At 46.5% G+C, this 24,030-nt stretch overlaps 1 protein-coding gene across 11 annotated transcripts in view; it reads right to left on the bottom strand.

Moving 5' to 3' along the window:
- Window positions 1–24,030, bottom strand: part of dlg1b (discs large MAGUK scaffold protein 1b) — a 64,948-nt gene that overhangs the window by 19,887 nt on the left and 21,031 nt on the right. For 7 of the 11 annotated variants that reach the window (XM_026313709.1, XM_026313704.1, XM_033325651.1 and 4 more), the window contains one exon: window positions 8,002–8,166. In XM_026313709.1, the coding sequence (XP_026169494.1) occupies window positions 8,002–8,166 (165 nt within the window). Of the gene's footprint in view, window positions 1–4,220; window positions 4,371–8,001; window positions 8,167–24,030 lie in introns of all 11 variants that reach the window. The other 4 variants (XM_026313701.1, XM_033325650.1, XM_026313702.1 and 1 more) reach the window with 1 other exon arrangement.

Genomic DNA, 24,030 nt, shown 5'->3' with positions numbered 1-24,030 from the left:
ACACACACACACACACACACACACACACACACACACACACACACACGTCCTTCACAGAATTATCTGCTGACAATGATGCTGCCAAATGGGACTCGGGCTGAGGGTGTTTCTAGACCTGCGATGAAGAATTTCTGCATGAATCCTGATCCGGCACATGACGCAGCAGCAGCAGATCTCCTGTTGCAACCGTGCCACATCCACAAGACGGACCGATCAACAACACACACACACACACCTATGTACACACATGTAGAAAATGAGTCACGCGACATGGTGTAGCGGTGCAGCACCTCCCCCTACCGCCTCATTTATTTTCTTATGGGTGAGGAGGTGGGGTGGGGTGGGGGGGTGGGGGTGGAGACCTACCAGTAGGCGCCGGTGGAGCCGCTTAGTTCTCCTCAGGGTGCCCATGATGCGGCGACCCATCTTTTTGGCGTACCACACAGAGTTGAGCATGCTGCTTGTTGCTGCTGCAGCTGTGGTGAGGGTGGAGGTGTGACACCTCCTCTGCGCCTCCTCTTGCTCCTGCTACAGGCTGCAGGGTGGCGGAGGTGGTGCTGGCTGGAGAGCAGACAACAGGCGGGGGGCTTCGCACCACCTCGTGTCCCCCCCTACCCTTCCTCACAGACACAAACAGGGAAGCTGCAGAGGAGCTGACGGAGGAGGTGATGGAGGTGAGCAGATGCTGCTTCCCGGAGAGGAGCTGAGCCACACCGAGGTCGTGCTCCTCCTGTCAGTTATGAGCAGCAGTGGAAGACGTTAGCTGGCGGCCAGGACTCGACAGGAAAGAGACAGAGGAAGCCTCGGGGGGCGGATTAACCTGCCGGGGTGAGAGAGCATCTCTGAGCAGGCGGAGAGAGAGCAGCCTCCGTCTGTCTGAAGCAGACAGCACCAACAGACTGCAGGGCTGAGGACGGACAGACGATGTTTAAAGAGAGCGCAGGCAGGAGGGAAGTTAGTCCTCTGATCTCTTCTCTGCAGTCTGGAAATCTCATGCAGCTCCTTCCTCCTCCTCCTCCTCCCTCCTGGTCTTCAGTCTGGGCTGGGTTTTTTCTTCCAGCTGACCTCTGTCCTACTTCAGTCCGCAGACTCCGAGTCCCCTTCCAAAAATGAGTCAGCAGGGGAAACTGGCTGAGCTCTGAAGACTGACGGACAGCGTGGTGATCCGTAGAGCGAGCGTCACAACCGCTGATTGAATTTGGTCGCAAGGATTAGAGTTTACTGTCTGTGAAAAGTGACTTACTAGTTAGGAAAAAAACAGCTGAACTGACTTAACCCAGGGAGAAGCCACTGAAACCCAAACTGTAACAAAAAAGAAAAATCTGATCTAATCTAAAATTAAAACCTCTATTTAAAAATACATTTACTTTAAAATTAATGTTAAAATTATTTTTGTAAAACAAGTATACTTTTTTTTTTTTTTTTTAAATCAGTATATAAAAATTATAGAACTAATCTTCAGCTTGATTTAAAATTGGCTTGTTTACGTTATGTATATTATTATTTATCGTATTATTACAACAGTATATATTTTATCAGTTTTTTGCTGTAGCAGTAGTTTCTGCTACCTACTGTTTCAGAAGTCATACCTTTATTCATCAGTATGTTCATTAGTTCTCCTTTCTGTCCTACATTATACTGGGTACAGTGTTTATATCTGACCACTAGGGCCCACGGTCCCAAAGAAGAGTACTGATATATCTTTCTATGCAGATGACACTCAGGTATAAGTGGTTGTTGATCCTGATGACCTGAGCTCGCATCTCTGGGATCAATTTATGAAAGAACCCAAACTGAACCACCTGTGGTGTAACTTTCCGGGCACTGGGAAGCAGCAGTGTATTGTTCACAGCTGTCCTCAGACGGATTGTAATCACTGCTGCCTGAAACAAATACGACGACTCAAAAGTAACTGGGTTCCAATTACCCCAGGTCCGTCTCTATAAATATGAACTTCTTGTTTTCAGTTGTTATGCTCAAAATAAATCTTTTTAGAAATTATAATTACAGCACAGCCGCACATGAAACAAATAGAATTTACCTGATAAGTTTTTAAAGGTGTGGGGTTAGATCGTGTTTGAAGACTAAACGCTAATCTCATGTAAATAGTATAAGAACGATACGAACAAGCTACATAATGTGTCTATTAAAAGGTTCACCTTTACAAATGAAAAGATCTTATCCTTTGACATCCCTGTATCTTCAGGGAAAATTTTTCATCAGTCTGATTGTAAAAATTCAGGCGTAGGGTAAAGGGGGATTTTGGGTCCTGTTATCACCTGAGTTAGAAGTTTCTGGAAATTTTTGTAAAAAAGTGACATTTCAGTAATTATTGAAAATTGAATTTTTTTTCTGGAAATGTGCTTTAGTAACAATTCAGGTCATGTATCAGGCTGAAAACTGCCAATAAATTAATGTAAAAAAAAAAAAAAACCAATATACCTCCTCCTGCTGTTTTCCTGATATTCCCTGACTTTTCCTGGCTGGAACTCACCCCCCCCAAAACATCCCATGATTTCCCTGAAACTCCATGACCAGTTGGCACACTGTTGGCTATAAATAGAGCTGGGCTGTCATCCCAGCATCCTTTGCTACAGTTGGGAATGAAGTGTAACGGAGATGAGACGATGGAGAAGCATTAGTGACAAGTCATTTCATGGCCTCTGAGTCCTGTGTCTTGGTGATAAATATACACGAGAGCTGCTGTAAATCTGTTGGGGACGAACAGCAAGATGGCTATTCTGCATTTTACTACCCCCCCCTACGCCCCCCTCCAACCAACCCTTCCACCCTGTTCCTGAAACCCTCTCTGAATCTGTCCTTGTCCTTTTCTGCAGGTTCAACCCCCTCCTCCATTTTCCTGCTGTCAGGATTTTCTTTGTCGACATTCATCTCCTGTGTTGCCATGGTGCTGCTGAGAAGAGCGAGCAAGAGGCGGAGGAAGAGATTAAAAATGAAAGGAACAATAAAAAAGGAGTGTACAGTATGTCCTCCCAGCCTTCAGTGTCTTTGTGGGAAGTGACGATCCATTCATTGCGTTATCACGGCGGAGGTGTTGGAGATAGCTGCCTGCTGACGTCAGGCTGGGGACGAGCGGCTGCTGCAGATCAAACGAGGAGGAGACAACGGAGAGCACGAGCCTCACCGCCGGACTGCCAAGCAGACCACATCACTGCACTGCCCAGAGTTGTTCTACTTTACAGCTACAGGCATTTCACAGCATGTTGGGGACCCCCCTCCTCACGGCCTGTAGTCCGCTTCAGTCTGCTGCTTCTTAACGGTCAAAGAACTCGGCCTGTCCATTAATCCTTTCATGAGAAGTAAAGGATATAACCCGGGACAGAGTCTACAGCCATGTCACATTCCTTGTGAGGCTGTACTTAGATACAGGCATACTCTGGGCTAAATGCTAAAGTCAGCATGCTAATACACTGTGTTAGATTAGCCTGCTGATGTTTCTAATTAGCACTAAACACATACAGATGGGGCTGCTGATGCAGAATGGCTAAAGCTGCCCAGGATTTAGTGCATCTGCACATACAGCAGCTCCAGCCACCAACAACAGACTGACTTACATGACTTGGTTCAATTTAACCATTTCTATAAACTGTTCGCATTTAACGAGACAAAACTGATTGGAAAATAGAGAAAGATCTAACCTATCAAGTCAGATCTTTTTTTTCTTGCCACATTACTGACAAGAAGATCAATTTTGTGTCTGCAGGGTAAGTATGAAGCTAGAGCTGATGCAGAGAGGAGGCTATCTTAGCTCAGCATACCTTAGCATGTAACTCCCACCAAGAACATGAAGTGTGGTTAAAGAAATGAGACTGTCAATCAGCTTCAGAGGTGTGTTACTTTAGAGACAGACTGAGCCAGACTAGCTGTGTCCTCTGCCTCCATCCAGACCTGCTGCACAGCTACACCCAGCACACAGCGTATTGTGGCATTTTAAGATGGGGTCAGATGAGTCTTTGTAAACTTATTATTGCAGACTGAAATCAAGACTTTTGTAAAGTGTACTTTCTTTTTCTACCTGTCACTTTACGTTCATGCCGTTGTCGCTTCTGTTGTTGGATCGTTCTGCCTGTTTAACCCGGTTAAATGAAGTAAAAGTGGTTGAAAACTGGATGAAAAGATGATGGAAATGTGACGAACATGGCTCTAAATGGTGAGCTTTTTTCCAGCGAAGCAGCATGGAGGATGGGGGGCGGCTTTACCTGGATCGGGGGGTAGGGGTTGGAGGAGCAGGAGGGAAGGGGGCTGTCCTCTCCATGGGGGTACAGGGTGGAGGGCGTAGGGGAGGGGAGCTCCGGGTGATGCTGTCCTAACACTGAAGAACCGTCAAAGATGCACTCCAGAGATGCTACCTACAGGATACAGGAGGGGGGAGGAAAGACGGCGTCTCGGAGAGGTCAAAATAGAGGGAAGGAAAGGCAGGAGAGAGGCAGTTCATCTTTACAGAGCGAGAGACAGAGTGAGAGACAGGAAAGACAGAGCAGACGAGGGGAGCAAGACATGTTCTACATGAGACTTGGAAGCTGATGTTAAAGAAACAACGAGACCAGGTCTGGAAAAGTGATTCAGTGGTTTGCTCAGAATTGTTGGGAAGACTAAAAAAGTGCAGTACCTCTACAGTCAGAAGGCGTTTGAACAAAACACAGTAAACACTGTGAGGACTAACCAGTAGTATATCTTCCATTACAGCTACTGGGATGTTTTTTTTTTGTTTGTTTTTTTTTTAAAATCAGTACTATCATTTAATTTATCAAGCACCATGCAGTTAATTTACTAAACTCACTTTCCAGACTGGAGACATCAAACGTATGTCGAGAAAGACCTTTCTCTGATCTGCTGATGGAAACTAATGCAAACCTCTGCACTAGCTGACCCACTATAATGTACAGCCTGCTGCTGGGATCACTGCAGGTGTTAGGTGAAGCCAGATGATAAAGGACTTAATAAAGGACTGAAACATCAGACATCAAATCTCTGAGCCCCTCAGGGTGCAGAAAGACAAAGGGAAGACAACAGGAAACAAAAGCAGGGGGAGACGAAGTGGACGCACATGGAGGATGGAGGTTTTGTTAAAGAGACAGAGCTGGAGCTTAAAGGGATAAAACAGCTAATTGAGCCCAATCACTGATCAATACTTGATCAATAACCCTCTGCTGCAGAGTGACAGGTGGAGCGGAGTTAATCTGCAGGTATCACAGTAAAATGACGAGATGTTGGTTTCTTCCTATTAGATCAGCTGGAGTGTCCTCAGTGTGTGTGTGTCAGCACCAGCCTGGTGTGTGTGTGATGGAAATTACTGGTCAGGATCTTTATGGCCGGAGAAGTTTCATTTATGAAACGGGGTATTTGAGATTCCTCTATCAGACACAAAGGTTTCTCCACACACAACACCACATGTGAACACAACAAGGTGGAAACATCAACTACACTCCAGCTGGAGAGACTGAAAACTCCAGATAAATGTATTATCTGATGGTAAATACTACTGGTACTTCATAAAGTATCAGACTCATTTCGTCTGTCACTTTTCTTTAAATACTGCAATTTAATAAAATATCAGCACTGGAAAAAGTCCTGCATTCCAAATGTTACTGCAGTAAAAGTCCAAAAGTACCATCATCCAAATGTACTTGAAGTATCCAAAGTATGTACTTCTAATTTGAAGTACTTTATGTACCGCTGGGTTGCTGACGTTAACTACATTATATACTTCTAATTTGAAGTACTTTATATACCGCTGGGTAGCTGATGTTAACTACCTTAAGATACTTCTAATTTGAAGTAACTTTAGATACTACGCTGGGTAACCTGACGTTAACTACCTTATTACGTCTAATTTGAAGTACTTTATATAGCCGCTGGGTAAGCTGACGTTAACTACCTTATATACTTCTAATTTGAATAAATGTAGATACCGCTGGGTAGCTGACCGTTAACTACCTATATACTTTTAATTGAAGTTACTTCATATAACCGCTGGGTAGCCTGACGTAACTACCTTATATACTTCTAATTTGAAGTACTTTATATACCGCTGGGTAGCTGACGTTAACTACCTTATATACTTCTAATTTGAAGTACTTCATATACCGCTGGGTAGCTGACGTTAACTACCTTATATACTTCTAATTTGAAGTACTTCATATACTGCTGGGTATCTTGGGAATTTTCCACCAGGGATCAATAAAGTTTGATGATCAGACTGGATTTTGTTGGATTCTATGCAGGCCTTGTAAGAGGGTATTTGTACTTGTACTGAAGTAAAGGACCTGAGCTGTTCTTCCAGTGCTGCTGCTGATGCTCCCCTTAGGTTCGTCCTGCACCACCAAGCTGAACCTCAGAGGCTGAAGGTCTTTTCTTTAGTCACCACACGATGGCGGCAGAGCTGCACCGTGCAGCCTCAGCACATCGGTCCTGTTCTCCCAGTGTTAATCTGATCACAGACTGTTTCCACGACCACAGCAGCGTGAAACATCAGATCTCAGCTCATCTGCACATTGGATTAATCAACGCTGAGCACAGAAACTGGCTATGAACAGTGATATTTGATTTATTGTTGTGCCACAGTGACACACGTCACAATCTACTGGAACTAACGTGCTTTGTGAGCGGAGGCTGCAGAAAGAACAGTTTGTCTCTGTTCACCTGAAATTATGGACTTTTCTGAATCTAAAATAAATTATTTTATATTAATATTTACAGACCACCCTATATTTTAATATTGAGACATGTTTGAATATTTCCACTTAGAATTAGACCATCTCCCATGATGCATTTCACCAGTGTTTCTGTCAGAGGTTCCCTCAACAAGAACCAGCCACATTTTTCCAACTTCAGCCTCCAGTTTGTAACACAGACTGATGGGACCACCACAGGCTGAGGATGGATCAGGACCAGCAAACTGATGCAGATCAGTAAACAGGTCCAACACGTGGAGAAGACACAGTGAGCACAGACACAGCAGCAGCTGACAGAACGAGCATGGAGGCTCCGTTGGGGTTTTATAAAGACACTGAGAACCTGCAGCAGCTTCACAGGATGCGATGGGAGCGGAAGGACGGGTTTATGGTGGAGTTTGTTTTGAAGCTTATTACGGACAAAGAAAAAGGGTAAATACATTTAATAGCAATTAATCCATTAGCAGTTAATTCATTGTCTATTAATTACACAGCTGCATATGACATGACCTGTCTGGGCTTCAAGCTGAAACTGAACCTGATAAAGAAACTGTCACATTCAGTTTGTGCTGGATGAAAGTCTGGGCGGAGCCTCAACGATCACCTCTGCCTGTGGAAAATGACACCTGACTGGGAGCAGAGCTCACCTGGAGCCTACCTGACTGGCTGGATTGGACTGTGTTAATGTGCGTGATGGCATCATGACAGGAGACAGGTATGAGCAGCAACAGGTACAGGTGAGTATGAGCTTCAGAGCAGCTTCAGTGTTTTAATGAAACAAATGTAGGCACCACAGACAAGCACCAACCCTCGTCCTCCACCTGCGTTTGCTTCAGGATATAACACGTCGACCAGGGAAATAACGTGGGAGCAGATGGAATCAATCTGAAGCTGTCAATGTGTAGTGATGCGTTAAACAAGCTGCACATAGAAAGGTCGGACTTTACTGGCTTCTGAAGGGTTCAACAGAAACGTGAACAGAGACAGATCAAATTCATCAGAACCCCGTGGTTCCCCCCATGTTGGACTTCATCCCTCTGTCAAGTCTAAATTTACAGACTGATCAGCCGAGACTCAGCAGCATTTATCTGATTCGTGTTGGTCATTTCAGACTGATGAGGGGAGAGAGTGACGGTGTTATAGCGAAGATGCTGCAAATAGATGTGTGTAACTGCTGAGTTTGTTTAACGTCAGCTTTGGAGATAAAGAGGCCAGTAAAGTCTCGGACTACCAACAGAAAAATGGACAAAAAGGACAGAGAGGAAGAGCAAAGGTCAGAGACGTTAATGAGAACGAAGTCTCCTACCTTCATGGGTGAGATGTGAGCGTGGGTGACGTATCCGTGAACATTCTCGATCTGGGAAAGGTTCTTCTCTGCTACCTGGACCAGCTCTGGGCCCCCGGTCTCCTCCGTCAGCTGGGGGGAGCTCTGGTCCTGGGGCGACGAGTCCTCATCGTGGTGGCGGTATTTCTGGAACAGGAGAAGCACCAAAGAATCTGATTGCACAGCTTCCTTTAATCTGCTCAGTTTCACTTGATTTTTACCGTACTGGATTTGTTGATACGACACCAGTAGATTCCATCCCTGTAACATTTCACCGTATTTCACCTTCAGTGTTCGTCTTCCTTCAAATCAAACCGGCACAGAACACACTGTGTAAGAAGATTTACAACACAACTCCCAACTTAAGCTTTTCTTTCCCCCCACAGCCTGGAACAAGAAGCTGTTCATCAAACATGGACCTGAAGCAGTGACCCACATCCCATGACCCAGAACCAGATCGCTGGAGGCTTTAAGAGCCGTTTGACAGATCAATCATATTTAAGACTTAAGGTCTAAATGCAATCCAGGGGACTTTGGCCTTTAAGCAGCTGTGGGGACCCTGTACAAGGACAGAAAAGCAGAAGAATCAGCAGAGATCTGAGCTGCTGATCCAGACACAGGCCTTCACGTCTTCATGAGTCAGCGCTCGGACTCTTACTCATCTGTTTTCTGGCTTCAGGAGGAGGCAGGTTCACGCTGAGAGCCGAGTGATTCAACTGTCCTAGACCTCTGTGGTTATGTAACGAGCCTGAGTGATAGACATGGGTTCAACCAGACACCGGGGCAGGAACGGAGGTTTCAGTTAGCAGGTGTACAGGGATTAGTCGGATGAGTTTACTGAGCCACAGGGAGTTAATCCCTAAAAGTATATGTCACAGTCTAGAGATGCACCACAACTTCACTGCTGCTGTTTAAGCAACAATGTCAAAGATAAAGACAAAGACACCAGAGAAGCTTCTCACGTTGGAGGTAAAAACTGAATGTTTGTTGAAACAACATGAACAGAGCAGCTGCTGATTACTTTTCTGATGTTCACCGATTGTTTCAGTCAGATTGACACCTCCTGAGCATCTCACCATCTCCAGCGTTCACTGTGCATAAACAATTAATGATTGTAGCTGCAGTCTCCCTCAGCTGATCACTGTCAGTTCTGCTGCTGCTAATGAGACACTGACAGAATGTCAGTGAAAAACAAAGGCTAAAAGAAGGAGGCGTTATCTTACACCAGTGTTCATTAAATTCTTCAGATACATGGAGATGATGGTGTCAGCTCTAATGCTGCTATGGACCGACATTTTGAAAGGGTGTTGTGATTTCTAAACTTTTCCCAGTGACCACAATAAACACAGGGACAGATTTACTGCTGACTGACACGTCCATGACAAAACCTCAGACTGATGTTAGCTTCCCTGGGTGTTACTGATCCTGCTTTCCTTTCAGCAGGAGAGAGATGGACACGTCAGGGAAGCTCCGCTCTAAAGTTTCTGCAGACGCTTCAAACGGCTGTTAATCTGCGTCTGAGCCGGATTATCCTGCGTCTGATTGGCTGCAGGGAGGAGGCTGAGCCGCTACGCTCCTGCGACGGGCAGGTCGACGCGGAGGAGAGCCGTCACCTAGCAACCGCCGGCTGAAGTATCCCTGGGTGCCGCACAACAACACACGTACAAGCTGTACAGCCGCCTACGTCTGAACTACAACTGTGCTCAGAGTCTCCCACCTACAGAAACCAACTCATCGCACACAGCTCACAGTGGAACCGGCCCCTCACAGCGCATTTCCACCGTCTCTTCAGAAAACTATTTCACTTAGAGTCAGGCCTTGACTCAACAACATCGGTGAGAGTTTCATAGACATGTTCAGACCTTCCTCACCAACAATGGGAGGCCCGTCTTTTTCCAAAAACCAGCTCCAGACACTGAAACAGACGGGCCTCCCATTGTTGGTGAGGAAGAACCATGTGAGCCAGGTCAGCGGTGTGGCTCCCTGCTGTGCTTTTAATAGTTTCTGGACAACAATGGAGGTCTACGGCACAGACCCATAAGCTGGACCAGGTTCTGGATTCACACAAATTCATTCAAGCTTCATTTCCAGTTGTTGTACAGATGTACTGGCTGCAGTCTCTGGACTACCGTGCCCTCCAGACCACTCTCCATTCATCAGAGCCCGTGAGACGACTGACAGAACATTTGGTTAATTCATGAAGGAACAGACGCTGTCAGGGAGGACGTGGAGAACGCCCACAGATTCGGAGCTGTGAATGTGACCAAACACTCCACATTTTACAAATTATTCAAGATCTGGAGGAAAAGGAACGATTCTCACTGTTATGTAAACTCAGTGGGTTTTTTTTCTTCTTCTTCTTTTTTCAACAAAATCGTTTAGAAGTTGAACAGAAGACAAAACAGTTCAGGTCAAAAGCAGCAGTCTTTAAACTTTAGACTGACTTATTTCAGGAACCATCTGGACAAAGAGGATAGAGGGACCTAATTTTCTGCTTTTTGGAAGTTTTTTACGTGTCTTTCTACAGTTGATCCTACAGTTTGTACTGTTGGATAAAGTGAATTGACTGTGTTGACGTACACAGCTCAGGGTCAGTGCAAATGTTCCTGCTCATGTACGAGGAACATACAGAAAATACAAACTACAATATGTGAAGTACATAAAAAACTGTTTTGTGATAATTAATATGTGATTATGCATCAGGAGGGAAACGTCTGCCACCACCTGAGAAATTTGTGCAGCATGATTGTTTCTGTGTCACTTCCACAGAACACACTTCATAAAAGAGTTTCTGTAATTATGACAGACTGTCCTAAATGATGGAGGCTTCACTGATCTCTGTGAACAACAGTGACCTTTCCTCTGTGTGACCTCTGACCTCTGTGTGACCTGTGAGCAGAGCTCTTTGGAAAAAACTCCAACCTGAACACCATGAGGACTAAAACCTTCCTCAAGGATCAGCAGAAAATCCAAAGCTCGTCCATCACAGCTCGTCTCGTCAAGAGGAAGTTGGCGTTAAACTGATGTGACACTGGGATGCACTGGGCGCAATGCATCCTGGGTGTTGTAGGATTTTTTGCATCCTTTTTTCACTGTGTTCTCTGGTCACATAAAAGGCTGAGCTGGATTAAATGGCCGTCTATGGAGCAGTGAAATGCTCCTTTAAATAAACAGCAGTCAGAAAACCTGTAAGAACTGAAAGAAGCGTCCTCAGCGTGCCACCACCAGCAGCTGATTGCTGTGAAGTGAGTCTCGCATGGTTTCACAGCTGAAGCAGCAGTGTGGGAATGTGTGAGATGGCAGCTTGTTAACAACAACATGGAAGGAGAAACCACACATTTCCATTAAACACCTTCTAACCGGCTCCAGAAACTCCTAACTACTCTAAGAGTAAGGAACAAAGAGACGTGGCTCAGGTCCGGACACGTTCGATCTCCTGCAGCAGAAGAGCAGGAACAGACAGAGGCTGAAAACATCACTGGATCATCACCGTCGGACAGGGGGGAGCAGGAAACCCCCGTTCGTACACTTTAACTTTTGTTCCAAGTTTATTCGCTGTTAAAACATCATTATGTGCCATTGATTCATTGACTTATTGATCCTAACACTGTTTGTGTGTATCAATAGGCTTTAACTGATGAAGCAGAAATAAAAAAATCAGCACATTCTAAACTTTATCTACTTTTATAATATTAAACTTACTTTAATTTACTGACAGAGCTCTTCTTCTGTCAGTTCTTACTATTTCGTTCAGATATATTTGTACTTTCATCCATCATTGGCCCTATGATTTCAAACAAAAGGATCTATGTAAGCACCGTCTCACCACAAGGCCCATTGAGCAGCTGGTCCGGAGCTTTTGGCCATATCACATGGTTTTCTCAGACCACGTTTAAGACCCACATTTGAAGCCAGAGGTCGTATTTCTACTGTTACTCAGTGGTAATCCTTCATCCTCCATACTGGGCACGCTGCAGACAGCTGACTGTGGGGGGTGTAAACGTGACATTTACAGTTTGGGGCAGTGTCCCAGGTTACGTCACAGAGGGTCAAGAGGACAGAAGGGCTGGATTTTCTCTGGAAAAAGGGAAATAAAACTCTACAAAATAATATCAGGGTCAGCAGGTAATACTGTAAAAAGCACCTTCAGTAAAGTGGATTAACTTATTTATTTTAAGAGTTTTCTTTCTGGGCATTAGACTAAAAATAAATACATAACTGACTCTCTTATGTGTCTTGGACTTTGGTCATGTGACAATGTTTTTAACTTGTACAGTTTTGGTGAAGCCGATGTTCTCGAGGTTGCAGGTGCATTTAGTGGCTCCTGTTTTCAGTGCAGCGGAAACAAGGTTTTCCAAAAAGCTCCAGTCCCGTTGATACTGTACTACTGAAAAGCTACTTAGTGGTCCAGGAGGGAAGACTGTTTCTTAGGCCAGGAACAAATCTCATCTTCTTCAAACAGGGAAAACTCCACCAGCTGATGAAGATCATGTGACATGACTGAAAGCTCAGCAGCAGCCGTCACTAATCAGACCTGTACCTGTCCTGTGTCCTCCTGACTCACTGACCTGAGGAAACTTCAGTATACTCTGCATCACTAAAAAGGGGAAAACATCAGCTGCACATTTTTCAGACTTGCATGTGAAACCTGAGGTGTGTGTGCAGAGGTGATCCGCGATGACAGTCCTGGTTTCATTACTGATTTAATGACTGGGGAACTCCAGTCGCACAGATTAACACAGGAAACCAGATTATACTGCAGGAGCGGAGCTGACCTCCAGCCGGGGACTGTACGATATTAACAGGGGTAACACTGGCTGGTAATTCAATATTCATCATCATATAGTGACCCAGTGCTCTGTTACTGGACTCAAACAGGACCAGGACTGCTGGGAAGGGGCTGGATGCAGGGGCAGTCATGTGACGGGGCTCCGGTGGGAGGTCGGGCTGACCCAGGGCTGTCGGTGCACATGAACAGCAAATTAAAGGGAAGCCAGCAGCAGCAGCATGAGAAGTGAGTAGGCAGCGACACTGGTTACACAAACACTCCAGCTCCCTTTGCTGGGCTGATTATTCCTGATGCTGTTTCTTACTGAACACTGCTGGATCCTGGGACGGTTTCAGCATCTGTCTCTTCATATATTAAACAACATCATTACCCAGCCTGTTCCCATTCCCGAGGAGTCAAATCCTGACGCCTTGTCCGGTAAGTCTGGTGTCGAATACAGATGCTAAACGGTACCTTTGGCGCCTGCTCTGGCCATCAATTATCACATACTCACTGTGACGGAGGATGTAGAGCGAGAAAGTCTGCATTAGGAAGAGGCCGGGGTGGAGGGTTGACTCATAAATCTTCTGACGTTCTGACAGTACAGAGGTGTGTGTGAAAATAATCAGTCTCCTCCTAACCCAGACCAGGTAACTAAACTGCAGCTGGTCACAGGTCAGTTTAATTACGTTCAGACCCGTTTGGTTGTTGAAAAGCAAGATGAGGAAACCGATCAGTGAGACTTGTTATATGATTATCCCTGAGGCAGCTCAAAGTATTGTTAGGTACAGAAATAATAAAATAAATGCAAATAAAAGCTTTTTCCCTGACCCCAGCTAACCAAAGCCACTGATTTGCCACAGGCCAACCGCAGGTTCAAAAAACTGCTCAGGATCATCTGCTCCCTCCAGCTGCTCCTTCAAATCTGAAGCTGAAGTCGTTCCCGGCGTCTCCTTTCTACAGAGACACCGACAGCAGCTCTGGATGAATTTTGCATGACCACAGAGCAGCAGATGGCGGAGCATCAGGAGGCTGCAGGTGAACCGAGCCATCACGACACTCACAGGAACAACACCCACCAACTCGAGAAGCCCAGGACGACTGAGTGAGAGCAGAGTGAAGCAGCGAGGGCACAAGTTCAGCTCCCAGTCTGAGCCCACTCAGCCTAAATCTGTCCACAGCTGTGGAGCCAAACACGAGCGCTCCGTGGTAAAACTCTAACAAGCCGCACTCCCCCTCCTGTGCGTTCTGTGGAACTGGTGAACGCTGACATTAAAATTTAAACACAGAGGAAAAGGCCGTGTTGTGCTTAGATTTATAGCATCCTGTAAACAGAGCACAGGCTCAGTCATCGAGCGAGACCCTGAGCCCCCTCGCTGTGGATAAGAGCAGCACAAATGGAAATGTGGATGTGGGAGGTAGCGAGGAGGTTTCCAGGGATGGCACTGTCCTTCTCGACAGCTCTCTCAGAGACGAGGAGGAGGAGGAGGATGTGGAGGAGGAGGAGGAGGAACAGCACTGACTCCTGCCTGCCAAAAGCTGCTATAAATAGGAGCGTCAGCACAGAGTGGATGTAGCAGGAAGATGAGGAGGAGGAGGGTGTGTGGATGTGATGAGGAGGAAGCAGGAAGATGAGAAAACTAGAAACTAACTGCAGACTTCAGGTCTAATGAAGTCCAGGTTTGACTTCACTCTCCCTGTTAATCCTCTATGTGTCTGTCGATCGACTTTTCTGCTGGTCTCAGGTCATCAATACTAAAACCACAAGCTGCCTGTTTCCCACATCATCATTAAATCATTAAATCATCATTACCCCGCAGTGAAATCACAGCACCCTCTGTTTCAACCGCAGCCCGAGCAGACGACAGTTGGTTACATGTCGACCACCTGGTTCACCTGGTTTCCTGACCTCGCTACAAAGCAAAACATCTTCACACCACCTGAGTAAAACATATAGACTCAAAAACAGAAGGGACACCGAGCTGACAGCAAGGAGGAAACAGCAACACAGGTCGACTGCTGGGTCTGTGAACGTCACCTTCATCTGGAAGCGTCCCTTGAACAGAGACTCCAGCTGACGACCAATCAGCTTGTACATTCTGCGCCTAGAGACAGGAAATACCTCTCCACACCAGCAGGGGGCAGTAGTTTGTAGTGGTCATTCAAAAAGGGCGAGTGGAAGACCTATAGTGCAGGTACACAAAGATCCCACAAGAGTCCAAAGTCTTTCACGTACAATATATGGTGATCAGTGTGGGTTTAAAAATGACAGCAGCTGCCTGATAACTATTGAGTGTGTGGTAGTGAAACCAGTCGATGGCGGCTGATCAATGGGACTTAATTAAGACCGACTGCGCTCAAACGTCACAGGGCAGACCGCTGACCATCTAACCTCCAGTCTGAGCTGCCCAATCCTGCAGATTAACAACAGATAACAATCAAACCCCGATTCACGCAGGCCAGAAAACAGTAATCTGAGCACTTCCTGTGCCCGAGGGTTCAAAGGTCAGTACTCCACGCGACGATGCCCCCCCAGGCATCATCCTAAAGTATTCTTTTGGACCTGGTCTGGATGGAGATGGAGATTACCCTGTTTCCATCACACTCTTAACAGCTCTGACGTGCTTTGATCACCTGAGAGCTAATAATAACCTGAGAGCAAGTCTGTGCAAGCATCACATCAGCCACTAGCCCCCAGCCTCAAAGACCAGTACAGAGACTTTATAAGACCTCTGACACCTGCAGGTACCCGACAATCAGAGCACAGGACTGGAGGGCTGTGGTTAATGTCAGCGAACACTGAGAAGTCTGAGAGTCTCTGCAAAGCAAAACATGCTCAGTCAAACACAACAAGCAGCTGTGACCAACACTGGACACACACTGCGCAGATAAAGTCACATTTTCACCCTGAAACAAATTTGTGCCAGGTCTGAGGTTTCTGTCCGTGATCAGATTTCCAACAAGCGTGAACTGCGGCTGAGCTTTTCCCTTTATCGTACCTGGCACCTGCCGCTCTGTACTTTCACTAAAACAACGCTCGGAGCAGCTGACATGTGCCCTGGATTCTGCAGACCGAGCTTCCTTCTCTCAGCTGACAGCAGATCGCATGAGTGTTTTTGGTTCGTTGGTGTTTCTCTGCAGAGCACATGTTGACCACACATGCACGTGCCTGCCATCGACGCTCCCCTCCAGCCAATCACGCCTCAGCACTGGTGCAAACACAGCCTCCGATTTGTCGGTTTACTGAAACAGAGACGACAGGCGGCCCAGGCGGCCTATCGTGTCAGAAACCCACCCGCTCAGTGACGTCGAGCGCACGGGGTCTTTTCCCCTCAGCCGTTGTCTGACAGGCAGCGACCACAAGAAGCAACTAGAGCAGAGCCTGTTTTAAAGGGTTTGGATTAAATGTCAGAAAACATTGGTGGCTGAGTTTAAGGACAAAACACCTTTAGCAAAACTCCACCAACAACAAACTGACATGAAGGAGCAGCATCATGGGAAATGAAGTGGAGCAAAATGTTCACAAGATCAGTGACAGCTGCTGCAAAGAACACAACTGACTTTATCTGTGGTTTGGACAAAATAAGCAATTTAAGATCTCACTTTGGACAATTCTTCAAATATTTGTGACTTTTAATGAACCTGGATATTTGGGACCATCATCATCAACAAACCCTGGTAGTGATTAACAGTGATCTCATCTATAGAAGGTAGTTACTGCGACCAGTCTGGCTAAGATCAAAGTTTCCTTAACTAAAGGAATGAATCTGTGAGCCCAGGACCTCCTTCCGCTGGCTCCCTAACCTCCTGGGGACGTCCGGATGTTTCCACCCACCTTGCAGCCGAACATGAGGGAGATGGTGCTGTTGGTGCAGGCCACCTTGCAGTGGCACAGCATGGGTGAGAAACACTCCACCTTCTTCGTGCCAGGGGACATCTTGTCGGAGCCGGGGCAGTTGGCCGACAGCCGTCTCCTCCGGGAGCGCTGCCGGCTCCTGCCGCGCCGCCCGGCTCCTGTCGCGGCTCCCCCCGCACCTCCTCCTCCGCCTCCAGCCTCTCCACCTCCTCCTCCACTGCTGCTGCTGCTCCCTGCTCTCACCATCCGCCCTCATTCCTCGCGTCGCTCCATCACTGCGGGGAGGAAACGACTCCCAGAGCTTTTCCTTCATTCAGGGAGAACCTCCCCCGCCTCCTCTCCACTGACCCCTCCTCCTCCTACTCCTACTCCTCCTTCTTCTTCTTGTACAAAATATTCCTCTTGACCTCCTCTCTGGGGCTCGACTCCTGTCTGCCTCGCTCTCCGGCTTCTATTGCTCCTCTCTCTCCCTCACTCACTGACCGAGCGCCGATGATGAGGAGCGTCTCTGTGTGTGTGCTACGCTTCCCTCTGTGGGGGTGTGATTGGTCTCTGGGGGGGGGGGGGGGGGGGGGGTGGTCACATGACTCATCGGAAACGAGGAGGGTTTGCACGAGAGAGAGAGAGAGAGAGAGAGAGAGAGAGAGAGAGTGGGGGTGTATCCTCAGGGAAGGTAGAGTGATGGAGGACAGAGTCAGTGATGTGGACGAGAGGAAGAGGAGGAGGGAGAGGACGAAGAGGAGAAAAGGAAGAGTAGAACAGAGGTGGAGGAGGAACAGAGGACGAGCAGGAAGAGGAAGAGAGGAAAAAGAGGAGAAAATGAAGAGTAGAACAGAAGGGGAGGAGGAGAGGCATAAGAGGAGGAGGAAGAAAAGGAGGAGGAACAGAAGAGCAGAGGAAGAAGAGGAGGAGGAACAGGAGCAGAGGAAGAGAGGAAAAAGGGGAGAAAAGGAAGAGTAGAACAGAAAGGGAGGAGGAGAGGCATAAGAGGAGGAGGAAGAAAAGGAGGAGGAACAGAAGAGCAGAGGAAGAAGAAGAGGAAGAAGAGCAGGAGGAACAGAAGAGCAGAGGAAGAAGAAGAGGAAGAAGAGCAGGAGGAACAGAAGAGCAGAAGAGGAAAAAGAGGAGGAACAGAGGAGCAGATGAAGAAGCATTAGCATCAAGTCTGTTCTGCACTGTGTGTGTGTCTTGTCTAAACTGTCCTGCGTCAGTCCGTCCCTCAGAGGAAACACTCGGACACGACGCCACAGACTTTCTGAACCGACTGAATCCGTACGACGGCGTCAGTCTGAGGCTCTGGTCATGTTCTGCCCCGAGCAGCTGGACGATCCGATGGTTTGAAAGTCTCTTTATGTCGCCTGCACTTCAGAGGATTCCCAGTCACATCACTTGTGTTCGATTTAAAGAAAGTTTGTCTCTTGTCCTTTTTTACTGCGTGTTATTTTACATGACGCTGAGCTGTGGGGAAGCTGCTGTCCAAGAGACAAAGCTTTGATTGATTTTGGACCATTTGTGTTGTGATAACATCACATGGTCTGATCGGAGCCATTTGACTTGGGTCTATGCGTCACACAGACATACACGTTTATCGAGACACTCGGGCTCAAAAATCTGTCAAAACTGTCAATGAAACTAAATGAATCAGGAATTTTTCACCCAGCCCTGCTGCCAGACCACAGGCTGCGGCTGACCTGGACCAGACCTGTTCTCGCATCAGCATTAATGATGACAGAAACCACGGTGACTCCAGCCTTCAGTCTTATCTGTTGGCCCGCTGGTTTCTAACAGGACCGTTTCACGTCCGCCCACCGTCTGACTCTCCTCCTCGATGTGTTAGTCAGTCCGGGTGAAGACGAGGTGAGAAAAGAAGTGAGAAGCGAGGAGGAGAGAGAGAAGGAGCATGCTCTGCATCTTTATGTCGGACTGTGGTGACGTGTTTTAACAACAACAACAACAGCTGATGTTCAAATATTCTCCAACAACCTGGACTGTTGCTCATCGAGCCACATTCAGCATCCAATGACACAGCACACGGGACAAAAGGAAACTATCACTGTCCACTAACAAACACCTGGAAAACCTACATAAACCTTTTCCTGATGGTGAACCTGAAACTGACAGCTGAGGATCATGGGTACTGTAGTGTCCAGAGCTGTGCAGAACTCCCCGATATAAAGTGCCAGAAAAACAACAAACTTGGAAAAAATAAGGAAAAAATCTTATGATTATTTTTATCACATCAGTCGATATAAACCAAAGCGCTCAAACTCCTACGTGACATGTAAAGAAATAAGGTTCATTTTCATTTAAATTCTCTTCTAACTGAACATGGCAAACATAGTACATTATACAACTGTATTACTAATAATATTTATATATAATAAACTAAAATCTGTATTCTGAACAGCCAAGTGTCGCAGGAGATCAACTCCAAATAAAACCTTAAAATCTTAATTCATTCATCTTGAATCTCCAACTAAAATATTAAAGCTTTCACATTTTACACAAGAACAGAAACTAAAATCTTCAGTCATTTCCAAATAAATGAACTAGGTCTGTTGTGTCCCTCTTGTTTTAAGGGACCACCAACACTTGCTTGGGTCTGGGACTGGAAGGTCCTGCGTTTTATGTGCTCTAGAGGACGGCACTGCTTCAGCTGTGACTCAACCTGACATGCTCCGACTCTTCCAGCCACATAATCGGTTCAGCTCAGCACTATTTTCATTATCACTGGCTGTTTCTGGTTTCTGTCAAAACGACATCGGCCCTAATCATAAACAAGGCTGCAGTACATAATCACATTTATCCTTACTCCCCTTCTGCACATAATAAATACTCCATAATGAAACTATTAGCCTGACCTGGAACCAGCTATGGATTACTAAACAGGTGTACGGGGTGTGGGTCATAGCCCGAGGAGTCCAGAGGGCCCTGGTCCAGAGTCACAGTGTGAAGTGACTCTTGATGTTCCCTGTTTAAAGGTTAGAGCTCAGTGGAACCACTGCACGAACACACAAGAGTCCAAGAGGCAAAATAACCACAAAGATGCAAATAAAAACACCAAAATGACACTAAATAAAAAGCCAAAACTTACTGTCCACAGAAAGGACGCAAACATATTCAGGATTTTTTTAGGACCGTTTGATCCTTTCTGAATTTAATGGTTTTTGCAGATGCCCCCAAAGACCAGGACAATGATCTGTCTTTAAGAATCATTGTAGAATTTACAGCTGGAAGAGAGATTTGAAGAATCAGCAGCTGCTCCCACGTCACTCGACCACTGAAGATCAGAAAACCAACAGGAACCAAACTGCAAGTGACTTTTATTATGGACAGTTTGCACCAATTAGCTTCCATCTGTGTGCTGCTGTCTGAGCGCCTCATAATCAAAGCCTGAGTCAGGCTGCACACACAGTCTGCAGACTCCCACACACACCAACACACGTGGAGACAACACACTGGCTCGGTGCAGGCTGAGTGTTTGCAGTGACAGTGATGGCGGCTGACAGGTTCAGAAGTGACGGCCTCCTTCTAAATTTACACATCGCTCAGCACACTCCAAACACCAGGCCTCTCTGTCTGTAGTTTCTGTGTGGCTGGACCTCACATGACCTGGTCTCGAGGACTTGGTTTGCTCTTGCTATGTGTTCTTGTAAACCACAACAAATGTCACAGTCGGCCAGAGCCGAGGAAACAGGGCGACCACTGTGCTAAAGCAAATAAAGTAGGTCCAGCTGTCCTGGATTAAATCTCAGGTGAACTGGGTCTGATCACTGTCGGCCTGTTCTCTTACAGGCCAAAAGCTGTGCAGGTGGCGCCCCCTGTTGGACTCTGCTCCACACACCTGCTGTGCCATGTACAATGCAGGAAAATACTGTTTCTTAAGTACAGGCTTTTCAGGGTGATCTCAGGGACAGACCCCGTGTGGTCAGGACTACATTAACACGCCACACAAAGCAATAGAGCCGGTCCTTCTGAGGCCCAATCACATGCAGACGTCTTCAGAGACACATTCTAATCATGACAATGGCCTGAAGCCCAGGACTGAAGCCACGAGAGGGAAGCACCAGCACAGACCAGCAGAGGGAGCAACAGACTATCAGACACCCGTCAGTCTGCCGCACCAAACTCCACTCATCTTTCCATGACTTTCTGTTTTCCAGCAGCCTAAAATATCCTTCCTTCCCGGTTTCTCCGTGTTTTTTTTCCACTGGAGTTTGGCAGTTTCGCTACTGTCTTCATGTATATTCAATCTGCTGACAGTACAGTCTCCATACAAATGTCAGAATGAAGAGAGAAGACGTCCAGTCTTTGTCTATGAAGTGGCACCTCAGGGCTCCCATGTCTACAGCTGTGGGTTACAGGCTGCTTAACCCTGTTCCTAGTTTTTATCAAATATTTGTAATACCTGTTCCTATAGACTAAACGGGGCTGAGGCCTCGGGGTGTTTCTGCCTGTATGAAGCTTCTCCAGCATCTGTTCCCAGCTGGTTCCACTCTGATGTTAAATGTCACTGCACAAACCACTTTTCTAAAATTCTTTTCAAATGTCAGTGTGAGTCGAAAATGATTCCAAGGTATTTAAATCCAGGCATGATTAGTATTTTTCACCTTTACCCCAAATGTCAGTTTAGACTTTCCTTTGGAACGTGGAGAACATGTATGCAGCTTTCTGAGCGTTTGGCTGAGCCCCTCCCAGATCTCAGTGACACTTTAATGCCGTATGTGGTGACGAGCCGCGCAATAAAGCCGCCCTGCCCGGAGGGGAACAGTTCTTCCCACTGGGCTGCTCATAATTTTGGGTTGAATGATATAATGTGACTGTGGAAACACTGTGCAGCCCAGTCCTTCCTGCTTTAATGCACTGGTGCTGCCAACATACTGGACTTCAGCAAATAAAGCAATGCAGGTAAACGTGCAAAGGAGTATTTCTGCTGCTTTCCTGCTCATGTCAAAGGTCAAATTAATCATATTGATATTACACTTCCAGAGTTTACAATAAACTGAATGTTCTGGTGTCTGGGAAACTCTTAAAGGCAAAGACTTACTATATCTGTCAGACCTGGATTACAACATGCCCCCAGTGACGCAGCACCGTGAGCTGCTGGGTCTGAAACACGGTGGCCTGTGTGGTTTTGTCCCAAAAGGCTGTTTTGGCAGTGACTTCTCATCTCTGTCGACCCAGATGGCGAGGCGGTGCCCTGAGGTGGGGGAGGGGGCGGAGGGGGGGGTCACTTGATGTCATATCTAAGCTTCGCCATCGTATCTGCAGCATTTCATTGCCACTCCCTACCCAGAATCCTCTGTGCTCACAGGCTCCACTTCAGAGGAAGATAATTTGGAGCAAATTAAACAGGAAGACCAATCCGATAACATGCGACTCTACAGAACCAGTGCAAATAAATGTTTGGGACAGTACGAACGTGATGGTAGCTGACGGTAAGGTGGTTAAAGTACTTCAAATTAGAAGTATATAAGGTAGTTAACGTCAGCTACCCAGCAGTATATAAAGTACTTCAAATTAGAAGTATATAAGGTAGTTAACATCAGCTACCCAGCGGTATATAAAGTACTTCAAATTAGAAGTATATAAGGTAGTTAACGTCAGCTACCCAGCAGTATATAAAGTACTTCAAATTAGAAGTACATAAGGTAGTTAACGTCAGCTACCCAGCGGTATATAAAGTACTTCAAATTAGAAGTATATAAGGTAGTTAACATTAGAATCCAATAATATCAGATCCATTCATGTGAAATGGGCCATTCTGCACAATGAGTACTTTTACTTTGGATACTTCAAGTACATTTGGATGATGGTACTTTTGGACTTTTACTGCAGTAACACTTGGAATGCAGGACTTTTACCAGGAACAGAGGATTTTTACACTGTGGTATTTCTACTGTTACTGCAGTAAAGGATCTGTGGACAGAAACAGGTTTCAGATCAGACCAGACTGGAGGTTTCAGGGGAAAGTGGCACATGGAAAAGCTCTTAGCGGAGCGCAGGGAGAGGAAGCCGACGCTTTGTGATCTGGTCTCTGTGGGAAAGCAGTGAAGTCAATCGAAACGTCAAGCACTTCCTGTCCCAACAACGACCACCACAAACACAAAGAGCCGAGTACGTCACAGCCCAGACCGACACAAAGCTGCTGGCAGACTGCGAGTAAAAGCCACGAAGTAAAAGTGCTCAGACACACCGTCAGTCTGCAGCACAAACACAGACCCAAGGATTTAAGTCCAACATCGTTTCTACAGAACTGCAGCCTCCAGGCTCTGTAAACTCTTAACTTCATTTATCTGACTTGGCCAGTAGCAGCAACTTTTCCTTCTTGGTGTGCAGACTTCTTCATCATCATCATCATCATCATCATCATCATCATGGATACAATGGGAGAGACTGTGGGGCAAACAGCACATAGCTCAACTGCTCAGATGCTGCAGCTCAAACATACGACGTCAGAACACGAGGAAAAAGGTTAAGATGCTGATCAGATCTACGGGATGACGCTGAATCACCTCACTGCACATGACTCACTATCTGCTCCGTACGGGTCGGCGCCGAACTGTCCTCCATTCTGCCTTTGTCTGATGTCCTGTCTGCAACGCTCATCCACTTTATGTAGCTTAGTCCGAGTCTGATTATTGGATATGTGCAGCGTTTTATGGAGGAGGAACAGGTACTTCGCTGGAGGAGTCACTGAGACGACAGTAGATCAGCACATCCCTGTAATAAGACACATGATTGGTCTCACTTTCATGCCCATCTGCAGGGTTAGGACACAGGGGATGGATTTACTGCTGATCAAACTCTAAAACTGATCCAACACAGAACTTCCACTGAAAACCTGCCAATTCAACTTCCACCTCATCCTACAGGTCAAAGGTCACAGCATCCAGACAGTACAATAAACAAAGAGACTGTTTTACTCCTCTCCTCCTTCCTTGCTGTTTTCATCTGAACACCCCACCCACGCCTTCCCAGCATCCTCTCTGTTCCTCCTCCTCTCTAACCTCTCCTTCTGTTGTCCTCACCTCTCTGCAGTCTGCTGGCAGCCTGCAATGTGTGTGTCTGTGTGTGTGTGTGTGTGTGAGATGAATGTGTGTGTGCATCAGTTTTTTTTAGTGTGTCTGTTGCTTTTAACACGCATGGCTGCTCGTCTTGGCACGTGTGCTCCTCCAGGGAACCTCAGCCTCATACAACACGCTTTCCTCAACTGAGAGACCCTTTGAATCCTCCTGATCTCAGAGACAGAAACCCTCTGAATCCTCCTGAACTCAGAGACCGAAACCCTCTGAATCCTCCTGAAACTCAGAGACCGACACCCTCTGAATCCTCCTGAACTCAGAGACCGACACCCTCTGAATCCTCCTGAACTCAGAGACCGACA

This window comes from Mastacembelus armatus, chromosome 17, assembly GCF_900324485.2.
Source record: "Mastacembelus armatus chromosome 17, fMasArm1.2, whole genome shotgun sequence".
Classification (NCBI taxonomy): domain Eukaryota; kingdom Metazoa; phylum Chordata; class Actinopteri; order Synbranchiformes; family Mastacembelidae; genus Mastacembelus; species Mastacembelus armatus.
The sequence above is the reverse complement of the archived record's forward strand: the minus strand, read 5'-3'. Positions and strand labels throughout refer to the sequence as shown.